The following is a 13,398-nucleotide window of genomic DNA, read 5'->3' as shown; positions in this document are numbered from 1 at the left end:
CAACCAAGAACTATCGTTAGCTTCCGCTATTGGTGCCAACTCCGTCTCTAGAGCCTCTCCACAAATACAATCCGGCGAAATGGCCGGGTTCTTTCTTCGATCAATAAGCCACGAGGTAGCTCTGAGAAGCAAACATGGGCTGGCTTTCATGGGAGGTAATCTGAGAATTGTGTTGGTTGTGTGTTGATATAGTGAGAACTTTTGAAATGCTAAAGTTTTGTATCTCATAGTCATATCTGATATTTGACCTGCAACTGTGCATTGAATTTGATGATTAAAAAGGAATGAGATGACAATGAGAACGCGTACGCCAGACACTGAGATGGAGGTCAATCGTTTGAACTGCTGGAAAGGCTTTTGTTTCTGAACTTTCATTTACGTTTAGTCATGAAATAAAGATTTGCAGACCTGTGTACGTAGATAAATATCAACTCTTTAGCAAAACAATAAGCTCATTGAGCTATGTAATAAAACAATTTGAAGCAGTGAATGACAAATTCAAGAGGTGAGGAGGTGAGAAGATACCTAGATCAGCACTCGGACCATCAACAAACAAAATCCAAGATCACCTGATATTTGATTCAACTTCTCGACTTGATATACCTCCTTCCTCTTCTGATCATTCCAATCTCTGATAATCATTCTTTCTCATAGCTTTCATATCTTTGGTACAAGCAGAAAAGAGGCAATTCAAGCATACTCCATCCAGAAGTAACCTTGGACCTATCTGTTTTCTTCTGTCTATAGAGACGACTATCTATTGAGATACCAACATCAATTTCGTTGATAATCGAGATCATCGAGATTGACTTGGGTAACGGTCTATTCTTCTTGGTCAACTGAACAAGATTGGACTAATACTCACTGGAAGAAGTATACATACAGCGATGTAAGCTAGAAATTCTGCAAACCAATTGCAAATATCAAGTTCGGAATGTTTGAACATCATGACACGTACTCTCATCAAGAATTTTCAGCGTTCCCTTGAGACATTTTGATGTTTAATTATCAACTTCGAAAAAGTAATCAAATGCACAGCTCTTCGATTATTACAAAAAACGAGGTGCCCCGATACCTACCATCAAGGATCTACTTACACAGAGACCCCACTTGAGTCTACAGAGCATATCTTTGACTCCAGATATCCTACTTCAAGCCTGAATCATCAAAGTAGCAGAAATCAAACCATATCCTCCAGATCTAATCATATCTTCAGAAGTATCGATGACCTCGACCTAAAAGTCGACATCATTCACTCGTCTTCTCTCACTTCAGTCTCAACCGCAGTACTTTACCTCCATAGTGGGGGACTTACAGGTTTGGATCGAGAAAATCTTCCTCCTCATATCGTTCAATCCTGTCTAGTTCGAGATTGACCTATTATTAGCGCAGATTATCGTCTCATGCCGCAAGCTAGTGCTCAAGACATGTTGGAAGATGTGATATCCGCATACTACTTTATACACAAAAGGCTCCTGGAGCTTCTTTACTTTAAGAGACTCGAAAATGAGAAAATAAACATCATTCTCATGGGTTCAAGCCCTGGTTTGTACTTCTAGGTTATCGATCGGCATGACTTGAAACTCTGGACTAAAGTTTCCTAGCTGCTTATCGATCATACATTGCCAAACCCCATCTCTCACCTCCATTATTTCTCCAGTGGCAAAACTCTTTTCAACGAAACGCCCTATCTCGAATCTCGATTCGCGAATTTCCTCACAAGCCCCTCACGCATCAACCCATCACCTTCTTTCTTCCCAGTATTCAACTCATCCTCTCTTCTCCCGAACTTTTCTCGTGATCCTGGATACGAACCTTTGCCTGGGGGTGAATTGAAGACCTTTCTTCATTATTCTTATGGTTAGTTCAAGTGAACAAACTACTCGTGTTGTGAAGCGTTAATCAAGGATTGAAAAGTGAGGTATGGAAAGGGTTTGGCAAGACAATTATCGTGCATGGAAATCAAGATGAATTAATTCCTTACTATATGGCAAAGCAAGCTGTCAATGTTATTGGTATAATATCTTTAGAAAACGAATGCGGATCTGTGCTGATAGTATCTAGGACCAGATGATGCTCAGATGTTTACTGCAATCGGCAGGAAGCATGATTGGGATATACCTTTGTTTCTTGAAGATCCAAGGTTAAGAGAAGTTGAAGAGGCCTGGGAAGCTTTGGATGAAATCATTTTGAAAGCTCAGGAAGAACCTATGTCTTAAGAACAACTTCAATATTTCATATACGTCAATACAAAGCGGAGAGCAGTGTTTTCGTATAGGATAATTGGTATATTACAATTGAGGAGATGGATATAAAATAAATTCTTGACGCTCAAATGATCACTCATTCATCTGAGCCACACAAGGTCTCCGTGACACAAAACTCTTATGAAACACAAAATATCACCTTGATGGGTAATTTGGTAACACGCAAGGTACTCAGCAAGCACTTTTCAAATTCATCTACTTCAGCTAAGCTATCAACGACAGTTTTTCACACAACTAAAATCGACACTAAATGGACGAAGTGGTTCTCCAACCAACCATAACTACCATTGAAGCTTCATTGGATCCGGTCATAAATACAGAAGCACCCGAAGCAAGTAAGCCGCAAGGGTCCAGCAATCAGGATAGCAATTTTTGACGACTTCGACACCTTCGACCTTGCACACGATGATGAGGATTCCGTTGAAGATAAACTCGTCACAACCGTATCATTTGTCTCTGTGTTGACCATCAGCGATGGCCAGCGGCCATCGCCCGTATGACTACCTCCAGACTAGTTCTTCATGAGTTTTTATGTTCTCATGACCTCGGCATTGAGTTCCTTGAGTCTTGAGAATTCCTTTTTAATGAGACTAGTGCGGCCTGAGCACCTTCTGGTGTTGTCCTGAGCACTTTTGACCTCCAACAGAGTAAGAATCGAAAGAGGGCAACAAATTAGTGAATTGGGATTGAGATCTTTGTCGGAGGCTGCGTGCTCTTTTTCAGTTCTTACTCTGTTGGAGGCTCATCGCTTGTGAGGCCTTCATCGCTGGCAGTCGTAGGGATAGTTGGATTGAGATGCTCAGTGGGATTGCGATCAAGCGATCATTCAGAGAGGGAGTGAGAATTCTCTTGGGAAAGCGAAGTTAAAGATATCGTCTCCGTCGAAATTCGTACTGCTTCCTTTGACTTCCTGAGGTGCAGGGCACATGAAGTTCTGCAGTATTCCCACTTGTATGCGCTTTGTGTAAGAGGAGTGACAACATCTCCAACTCTTTGAATAGAAGCTGTTCCTTGATCCGGAGCAATGTCCCGTCAATGATAGGTTCGTCAATGATAGGTTAATGACATATTTTAGCGGTCCATAGTTTTATTGTAATTTGAATAAATCTGACCAGCTTCTTGACGATAGCTGGCCGTGCTCTCGCGACGACCGTTGCCTCAACAATATTTTTGCCCGGGCAAGGTCAGGTGGTGAGTGGAGAGGGCGCCACATATTATTGTTGTGAGCTGCCCTGCCCAGGGTATTTGCTGTTACCAGTGGTGTCGTAAGCAAAGTCGTGTAGCTGCTTCGCGAGGACCGTGACGGAGGCCGAAGCCGTGACCCGGTTATACTCCTCTTGGGTTGGAGACATTTGGCCCCTCTTGTCGCGCTGAGTACGAGACTCCTCCATTGCTGCTAACGAAAATTTCGAAAAATAATTCGTAAGCAAAGTCGTGTAGCTTCTTGGTCGTAGACTTGACCAATTGGGTACAACTGGGTACTATCCATGATTAGTACACTCGAAAACAATTGCGATGTTCTAAACCTACGAAAAAAGATTGAGCAGACAAAGGCGCAATTTCTGCGATCATTTGCGGGTTTCCGTTGGACTTGATGCACCCACGAGCAGAGGAGCCAAAAGTATTAGCAGCGGCATGTAGTCCTCGAATCTCCTTCCATCGATTAAATCTTCTCGGAAAAGTCGCGGAAAACTGCTGCAAAAAGGTTAACAAATGTAGCACGAAAGTGTTTCGCGTGAATTCGAGCTTTCTGGGAGTTTACCTACCAACAAAACAAAAACACAAGCATGATCACAAGAATCACGATAATCACCACCATCACTGTGCACGCCGAGGCGGCTGAGGTGAATCAGATATATTGCTACCTAATAAACTAATATACAGAACCATGACAAAAAATACAGTATGCCAAGTTGCAATGTGACTTGGTCCCAACTCTCGTACACGTCGGATTTGTTGCTGAACCAAGTCGCACTGTAACTTGGCATACTCCTTGCATCAGGCTTGCAAGTTAAATGCCTCAATGGCTTGCTGGTGTTAATCGTGGCACCTCCGGAGCCTTGAAAATTTCTGGCTGATCCGCAGGAGATAGGTCTCGGTGTACGTGCGAACACCAGGCAAGATGCAATCGGTTATGTACATGTTTGCACCGCCATCTCCAACATCGCTGGTCTTGATTGTGGAAGAAGCCCAATTTCCCCATTGTATGCTCTCGCATACCATTTGCCTCCCTGAAAGGGGTGTACATGTGTGCTGGTGTTGATCGTGGTGAAAGCTTAAGTTCGTGGTTCCAGGCTCTCGCATACCATCTTAGGTCCTCGAGGCTGGAACCAATTACCTTCGCATTCTTGGGATCGAGCCCAAGAAGTCTGCAATAAGATAGCATGCTGGTGTTGACCGTGGTGGAAGCTTGAGTTCGCTTCTAGGCTCTCGCATATCATCTTCAGCTTCGGAGTCCACCACCATCTAGGATTTGAGAGAAGCTCTCTCGTTCCTGAGACGTGAGCGAGTATTGGTCGGCACCCCGGCTTGAATTTGCGAAAGATGAGCTGGATCATGCCAGGTCGATGATTTGGAAAGCTTGTGATTCGTTGAGAAATCAGTCCATGGCTGCGAGCTACTGCAGCTACCATGACAATCTCGCCAATGAGCTTGTGCGGTGCGGACTCCACTTCAAGATTGAGCCAATTAAGCCCATTCAACCCCATGGATTAACCACTGGAGTAGCTTCATCTCACAGTGTTGGCACTCAGCGTCTTACACAAAACTTTGGGCGGCTACTAGAAGAGTCAGAAATGGGTTTCTCATGACACCAAATGAATGACTTACAGTTCGAAAAACTTGAACCGCGAGGACTTCAAAGACCGCACCAACTGTGATCTTTCTAGGATCGTCGAAACAGCAGTGCACAGTTCGATTTTGATTGTGGTCCATCCTCCCAAAAGTGAAGACGAGGAACTCGGAAGACTGAAGATCGATCTGCAGAAAAGCGCCGTTAGCAAAGGTTCGAAAAGGATGATGGAAGATCTCGACATACCTGAAGCATCCTAGCTTTGAAGCCAGTACCTTGAATTTATTCCACCTCACAACCACAGCTCAGTGAATTCACATCGAAAGAGGCACGTCCGGAGACGGCTAGAGAGAAAAAAGTTTATTGTTACGTAACGCTAATAGCTACTACACAGTCCATCACCACAATTTTCGTCCAAACAAAACCACCACCTTGATTTCCCCCATTCTCTTTTGGTTATTGTAATATCTGATGGTGAGGTTAGCCTTTACTCGAATTATGACGCTTGTAAAAGGACAGCTTACTTGTTCAAGATGGGAGCAAGAACCATAGTCAGTGCTACTTGAGTGCTGCGACTGAGGTTGAAGCGGCCTGGCTGGTTATCGAGTTGTTCCGGAGTTGACGTCGAAAAGTCATTAACAGACGGTGGCTGTTGTCTTGTGGTACAGTCGGTAGGTACTGAGTGTTGAGGGTCCGGCTGTATTTTCAATCTTCGACCACGAACATAGTCGTTGTTAAAAGTACAAGCCGGACCCTCAACACTCAGTTGGTACATGGAAAGTTACCTGAGCACCATTGTTTTCTAGGCTCTGTGTTCTTTCTCTGTTCTTGCTCGGTTGAATTTCCATCGCGCGATTGCGACCTCATTTTCTGCCGAAAGAGAGGTCGAACAGAGGAAGAACACAGAGCCTAGAAATCGGCACAAGAAGGCATTTTCGAATAGGCCACTAAATCTTGGATTTCTAAGTTAGTCAGCTAGTTCTTTTGAAATGTGGGAGATGGATGTCACTTACACCTGATTGGACCACGCAGGCCACAACCTGGGTTGGGAGTAAACGATTGTTGGTTGCCAAGTTCTCATTTTTTGCTTTTTTATCGAGTTAGCAAAGATCGTACACGAGCATGGAGTTTTGTTCACCTGGACTCGGAAGAGGAGTTCTAGCCTTTTGAGGTGGCTCAACCGCAGGATCGTTGGTACCGGGATCCTCCATTGTCTTCTGCTTGAATGTGTTAGTCTTGTCACGAACATCAAGTTGAATCAAGTGGATCGAAAGAAGGAAGAAGAGGGTTGGACGGATGAGAAAAAAACTTACTTGAGGTGCCCCCCACCACACCACCACCATATTTCCCCACAGACTTATTTGCCTAATCAATTCTTGATCTACCAATGTAGAGTCAGCAAGCGTCGGCTTTGTTTAAGCAGAAAGAAGAAACTTACCTGAAAGTCGCACAGCACGCACCACCACTAAATTTCCCAGCAGACCTCCTCTTTCTATAAGCACTGTTCTCACTCTGAGCAACAGGCTGCAACTCAATGCTTCCGAGGCCCGAGGTCAAACTTGACAGTTCAGGCTCAGAGAGCAGCATCTGATGACTTGAATCATCAGTCGCAAGTGACTGATGGTTCTCATCAATACGCTCAAAGTCTGTGAGCTAGGCTAGGCAGGAGTAGGAGCTGGTTCCCTCAAGACTTGTGATTGTTGATGAGTTCTGGCAACTGCAGGGAGCCAACTCCCACTCCGCCATGGCTTGTCATATAATCGCGTCATTTCAGTCCTCTAATTACCTGTGAATTCACATGGTTAGCAAATTTCTCACCATGAATTGGGAGAGATGGGATGAACATACCTGCCGATAATCTTGGCACCACCTGCGGTGGGTAAGGCCGAGGTGGGCCGCTCCAGTCGCGTTTTATCATCTGCTCAAAGCTCTGGAGAGAATAGAGGGTTAGCATGTGATCACGTCCAGGTTGACGCAGCAGTCAAAGATGATGATGGTAAGCAACAACTGTGAGTGGGGAAGATTTTATTTTCACATACCTTTTTGTATTTGTTTCACTTTGAGAGGTCAGGGACTTATGGATGCCCTGCCTCTCCGTGTTGTTTTTGAACGATTGGTTGATCATCGCTGAAGCAGAATTGATTGTTAGTAAGGTATCCTTTCGATATCAATCAAGTATCTAATAGATGTATGATGACAAGTGGATGCCAGTGATGAAATAAATTGGAAGTATTCGATCTCACATACCTATTTGAACTGGTTTCGCGTTGAGAGAACGGAGCCCATAGGGCAATCGAGTTAAATGGCGCCGTGCTCCGTCCTCTCCATCATCTTTTGCATGGTAGGAGTCGAGAAGGCAGCTCTGTAGAAGGATAGAAGAAGAAGAAGAAGAAGAAGAGGATGTTTTTGTTTGTTGTAATAATTTGTGGGAAACCTGAAATCACTAAAAGTGCAGCAGATCAAATAGAATTCAAAAACGGCAGAATTTCCGATCTTCCCTAGCGTGGAAAAAGCAGATAAAAATCAGACCACCACCCTTGCTAAGCCTCTTCTGCTCTTGATTTATCATTGGATAGATCTGTTTTCGTACTAGTCTCTCAGATCCCATTTCCCTGCTTAAGTACTTCCCTTCTGATCTTCTCTCTTCCTTTCTTTTCTTTTCCTTTCCTCTCCAACCCATCAAGTACCATGGATCCTCACAGTAATATCCCCATTATTGCTTTCTGAGCCTCACAGCATGTTACTTAATGCAGATCAAACTTGGATATCAATACACCCATAGTAGAGGTATTGCGAATGGGACGCAAAGTTGTTCAAACATAGTAGGGAAGTCACAGTTTCAAGTACCATCGATTCTTACAGTTGACGATCTTCCATATCTCTCTGTCTGAATCATCAGGTGTTGTTTGTTGCAGATTGAAGTGAACATCAAAGTACTCAAGACAGAGTCTATCTGTGAGGGGGTGCACCCACGTTCATACATACAATACAAATCATTTTTTGTAGATTGGTTTGGAAAGGTTTGGCTGCTGGAGACCTGGAGGATCAACGCGCTTTTCGTTCATCATTTGTATCTATGTATAATCATCATTAACTCTCTTGATATGTGTTATCTATTGAATCAATCCTATATGTGATACTTAATATAATTAAATTAATATCTCCCGTACTTGCAGTATTCCCCAGCCCATACATGTACCACTCTCCCACCTTCAGCTTATCTCATCATTACACACTCACAGCCTTGCTTGCACTCCCCAGATGTTATTCCGCTCTCAGCCTCATGCACTGACAAACACTACTTCTATCAAAAAAGATTTTGTTTTAGAAGCATTAATCTTTTTAATTACCCACAAGACAATTCGAACTGTCTAGATACCTATTTTTGCATAAACAATTGAACTCAAGGCGGTCACTCGAGCCGAAAATCCCCTTAATAGCCAGTCCCGAAGTTCTCCCATCCCTTCACATTGTTGTTCATTCAGCGTCCACAATAATACCCACATACAAACATCTTTTCTACCTGAAAAAAATCGTTTGCTTTCACTGAATGTGATTCATATTCGCTATTACTTCAACTAATTTTAATTACACAGGAACCCGCTGATGTGCTCATGTGCCCGCGTGATTCTTTCTTGAACCCCGCGAAAAATGAACAAAATTCAAGGTAGCGCTGTCTCATTGACTTTTAATCAATCCGCGCTGTACTCTAAGCTGTCATTATCTATCAGTGACATACACGAAACGTCGAACAAAAATCATTGTAGACTCAGAAAACGCGACACGCCCAGCTGGAATCAATCGAGTCCCTCGTCTATCCATCGAGTGTTGGATAATTCCATCGACTCTCTTGCGAAGCACTTTCTCCAAGTAATCTGTCAAATCCATAATTGGCATGTCTGATAAGCTGCACATGACTGCCCGGAACTCCCAGTCATCTTCATCAAAAGGTAGAATCATATAATGCATCCACTTCATGGCAAATACCTGGAGTAAAATCATGCCAATTGGTCTGGTTTGTTCGCCGAAGCACTTTTTGGCAATGAACTTTAGATAGAGACAAGAAATCACATAAAGGGGAGTTTTTGTTTTGCCCTCCTGTATGTTTCTAGCGTAGTTACTGTAGTGTTCGGGATGTTTTAATCGGTCAGCTCTGAGGTTTTGAGCGCTAATATCATGTATGAATTCCTCCAGCCATTCATGGACCCCCAGTTTGCATTGGCATCGGTTTGAGAGTCTAACATACCATTCTGTATCTCTATTTGCGTTTGAAGAGGCTAGGAATTGATTGAGCGTACAGAAAGTATATGGTGTGAGACCACTTTGAGAATACAAGTATTTGGAGATAAAGTACTTTAGCGCAGCGACGAAGACGTAAATTTGAGAGACTCTTATATCTATCTGCGGCGTTAGAGGAAGTTCTGCCACTGCTGAACAGCCTAAGAGGTTATTACAAGGATCCTTAGCTGCCTCGATAGAACTTGAAGGTCCTAACTTATTCAATCTCTCATCAAGCATCAGACACATTGATAGTTCGACTGCCTCGACGTCAATCGGGCGCTCAGTGGTCGCGCAGAAAGAGAGTGTCTCGGAATTGAGGTGTTTCAAAACTTCGCACTCGATAGGATAGTCATCAGTCCTGAAATATAAGAGTTTTTTGAGTCCTTCGATAGTGTATGACATCATGCCTCTTGGTGTGAGGGATTGAAGATGATGCAAAGGAGTCTTTCCGAACATTTTATTATTTTCTCCCCAATATTTCCATAACATCTCAGATAGCTTGATGGTCTCAGAACGCTTATTTTCCTTTTTCCTGTTAGCAAATGAACCTTCTTGGAGGTTTCAACGAGGATTATCCTCATACCAGTTTTATCCAAAGAAAGTCAGGTAACGACCACGCAGCATATTCAGCAATATTAACTTCCATATTATACATATTCCGAAGTACCATCCTATTTTCTTCATAGACCTTAGTACCTTGGTCGATGTTTTCCCGGAAAATTCCTCTCCCAAGGTCTCTCAACCTGGAATGACTTCGTCTGGAGTACTTTCTTCTATCGACATTTCCTCGGGCAACTTTTCTGCTATGATCTCTTCCTCTGAAAGAAATTTCTCTGGCTTCCCTTTTCTCGGTATCTTGGAAGACCTTTGTCTCTTCACCCTCATCTCTAGACAAATCACAAACCCATCCAGAATCTTCCTGAATTTGAGGTTCGGAGGAGCAATCAACTGGCGGCGTCTTAACCTTCTTATCAGATTCGTCCAATTTGGCACCACAAAAAATTGCTGAGTACCTCTTTCCAAAATCTGCCATTACCTGGTCTGTATCTGACATCGTGATAAGGTATTAGATGCCAGGTTTATGAACACTACAGTTGCTTTCTATCGTATGTATATATTCGTTGTTGGAGCCGCTGTTACTGATACTGGAATCGAAGACTTGACAGATAGAGAGTATTTCTTGGTGAGAATTTGGACTGTAGTTAAAGTATAGATAAATGATAAAGATTAAATACCAGTAATAAATGAAATTATACAATGGGCAATTAGAGATACGCGTGTGTAAAAAGATGAAAAAATTGATGGTCATTGTATGTGAGAAAGAGAAGCAGAAACAGGACACATTGATAACAATCTTTATTTCTAGTGCATCTCAGAACAGGAAGGTCATTTCAAATGGTAATAATTATTCCTGCTGTATTTGACAAATCTATTGTTCGTAAAACGCTCCTACTTGCTGTTTGTGGAAATTGTCTGTAAAACTTCAGATTGAAAAGAGAAAGAACATCCAACGCCAACATGATTGTGATCCATGCAATATCAATAAGTATTTCGAACCATTTCAGAGCCTTCCAAATATTATTTCATGCAAAAAGAAAGTCTATTTAAATTCTACCTCGGGTTCTAGCACTTTAGGGACCGCTCGTACACCCAAAGCATGTGTTATCATTCTTGAAGCGACAGTGATTGTCGTTTTGGGTCTTCTCGTTATAGGTTGGCTGGTTCTTGGCAAGATTGAGGTAGTAAGGCGTGCCTTCGAGTTTTGTGTATTGAAGATAGGAGAGTACACCGCTCTAAGACTATTCGAACTCGTAGATACACTGCTTCGGAATGATTTTATAATTTCGGCAGGATGTGGTCTCCTCGCTGATGTTGACGTGGTTGATGAAACTCGTGACTGAGAATTACTTAGTCGTCTTTTTGGGCTTGAAGTTGACCATGTGGCTCTGGGCTCCTGATCGCTCTGCATTCTGAAATGTAAATCTCTACTCTCCCTTTCGAGGTCTCTACTTTCTCTTCCGGAGACACTAGGGAAGTTACGATGTGCTACCGAACTTTTATAACTTTGAGACTGGAAGAGTTCCACTGTCGTGTGTGGAGCTTTGCCGTCGCTTCTGTCTTCGAATGGTATCGGGTTGCCCCCATTTTCTGAAATATTGATTCTCCCTTCTGACTCCTCATGATTCTCAGAAGTCTCTCCAGATTTTATTTCTTCGCAACTGTGCCCAGATGTTTTCTTGTTCTCGAGGGTAATTGCGTCTTCGGTGGTAGCCTTCATTGTGATTCCTTCCGCTTTCTCCACCTGATCTTTACATATCTCTCTTGAACCTCCATTTCCAATAAGCAGACCCGGTGCACCGTTCTCGATTTTACTTGGTAGCTCGATGGAAACCGCGGCAACGATAACACCTCCCGAATTCTTCTTTTTTCTCCCTGAAAGAATCTCCCTGGCATCAACCTGCGCGTCAACCTTCTTCTCGATGAGTGCTGGTGCACTAAAACCAACTATAACCCAATCGACTCGACCCCCAGAAAGTATGTTTTTTTGCCACACTACTTTATTTCGTGTGTTATTCTCGGCCCGTTGTCGAGTTGGAAGAGCGACATTGCACTGCTCTTGCTTTCCGTCCCGAGAAACTACGTCCTTGATGCTGGCTGCAGCGCATTAGTAAAGGGTCTCCCAGACTGAAGCCATTCTTACTTTGTGACATGTCTTTCGTCAATATTGATATCCCCGGCTTTTCCGATTATCTGGGTGGCTGAGATGGCTTCTTTGGACCGCGAATTTATGGTTGAATTCTCGATCGGCGATACCAACGTTGTATCACAAATGCGCAACTTCGTATGAGGGATGAAAATTGAAGTATGGATAAAAATCACAGACGCTTCAATGAATATATGTGCGACCCGAGGAGAGATATTTTCTCTTGTTTTTTTACGAGAAAAATTGCAGAAAGGTGAATTTGAGACGTGTGTTTTGGATTTCGGATTCTGAGAGAATGTGAAGCACACGACTGGATCAAAATGGAAGGTGCTCCTAAACAAGAATAACTCGTTCCTTCTCGAAAATCTGTGTGATGGGAGAACTGATAAAGAGTCTTATGGTAAGAAAAATGTATTTCGTATGGGTTTAAATCGTAGTTTGCGAAGTTGCAGATGATGAATGAGGAAATGGTGTTTGGGAAGTCAGAAAAAGAAGCGATGGAAGAACTTCACCTAAAAAATAACATACTTGAAACTCATCATAAAGCTTTGTAGCTGGTTCTTGGATCTTAGTTAAGAGCCATACATGCATTTAAGAGCAGTTTGGTACCTTAATGATGAATTAATTGTAGATTGGACTTATCATGTGATTCCATCTTGGTCATGTGATGAGCGAAAGCACAAAGCCAATATCTTGAGCCATTATGTTGCTGCATCGGTATGAAAATTCAAAATATTTCAAGTAATTAACCACGATAGGCACTAAGAGGATTCAATATGACGTCTTTAATATCCTACAACTGCTCAGTGCCCTCCCTACAGGCTGTTGGCGCTCAACTGCAGAATCTCTCATACGTTCTTCCCAGCGGGGTGAAGTTCATCGCAAAATGTGAAATTTGGGGACTTAGAGGTGCACCTTTTGTGATACAGTGAATACCTGAGATTCAAGAAAAGAGCGTATTTCAGGATCCTCGCAGTCATCATATTATAGAAGGGAAGGGACTGGCTTGCTTTGGATTCCAGACTTCTCCACTAGGGTTACTACAGCAAGTTGCTACAAAGGCACTCGGTGACTAAAGTTGCGAAATACTGTGTCGATCTGGAGTGCTTTGCCGTTCTTCGTCAAAATAACAAGTGTGCTTTTGGGTAAAAGGAGGTAGAGAGTAGGCGGATTGAAGGATGTTTCTGATTCTTGTGAAGTCCGACCTGTGGCTGTGAGGATGGGGAGGACTCTAAGCTCCTAACACCGAGCAGATCTGATATTGAAATGTTGTCAGCTTTTATTGTGACTTTTAGCATATTCGCGAATTGTTGTTCGGATTCTGGCAGATTGTTTTACTCTCGAGTGAGGGTGAG

The 13,398-nt window shown here is 43.0% G+C and overlaps 4 protein-coding genes across 4 annotated transcripts; all 4 read right to left on the bottom strand.

Moving 5' to 3' along the window:
• Positions 1-2,440: 2,440 nt before the first annotated feature.
• EAF02_011300 (uncharacterized protein) lies at positions 2,441-4,056 on the bottom strand (the record flags this gene model as incomplete). Its single annotated transcript, XM_038907347.1, has 3 exons — positions 2,441-3,748; positions 3,798-3,962; positions 4,051-4,056. The coding sequence occupies 3 exons, from the start codon at positions 4,054-4,056 to the stop codon at positions 3,482-3,484; spliced, it is 438 nt and encodes a 145-aa protein (XP_038752827.1). The 3' UTR covers positions 2,441-3,481.
• A 1,949-nt stretch (positions 4,057-6,005) lies between these two features.
• EAF02_011299 (uncharacterized protein) lies at positions 6,006-7,172 on the bottom strand (the record flags this gene model as incomplete). The annotated part of the gene is made up of 7 exons (XM_038907346.1): positions 7,098-7,172; positions 6,907-6,988; positions 6,497-6,844; positions 6,372-6,423; positions 6,197-6,275; positions 6,072-6,145; positions 6,006-6,020 (listed from the first exon to the last, which is right to left on the bottom strand). Exons 3-7 carry the CDS (start codon positions 6,643-6,645, stop codon positions 6,006-6,008), a joined length of 369 nt encoding a protein of 122 aa, XP_038752826.1. The 5' UTR covers positions 6,646-6,844; positions 6,907-6,988; positions 7,098-7,172.
• Positions 7,173-8,778: 1,606 nt separating this feature from the next.
• EAF02_011298 (uncharacterized protein) lies at positions 8,779-10,393 on the bottom strand (the record flags this gene model as incomplete). The annotated part of the gene is made up of 2 exons (XM_038907345.1): positions 8,779-9,864; positions 9,923-10,393. 2 exons carry the CDS (start codon positions 10,391-10,393, stop codon positions 8,779-8,781), a joined length of 1,557 nt encoding a protein of 518 aa, XP_038752825.1.
• Positions 10,394-10,939: 546 nt separating this feature from the next.
• On the bottom strand, positions 10,940-12,050 carry EAF02_011297 (uncharacterized protein; the record flags this gene model as incomplete). The annotated part of the gene is made up of 2 exons (XM_038907344.1): positions 10,940-11,994; positions 12,041-12,050. The coding sequence occupies 2 exons, from the start codon at positions 12,048-12,050 to the stop codon at positions 10,940-10,942; spliced, it is 1,065 nt and encodes a 354-aa protein (XP_038752824.1).
• Positions 12,051-13,398: the final 1,348 nt, after the last annotated feature.

Source organism: Botrytis sinoallii (assembly GCF_014898435.1).
Source record: "Botrytis sinoallii strain Bc 23 chromosome Unknown BSIN_031, whole genome shotgun sequence".
Lineage (NCBI taxonomy): Eukaryota > Fungi > Ascomycota > Leotiomycetes > Helotiales > Sclerotiniaceae > Botrytis > Botrytis sinoallii.
This window is presented reverse-complemented; position numbering and strand designations above follow the sequence as displayed.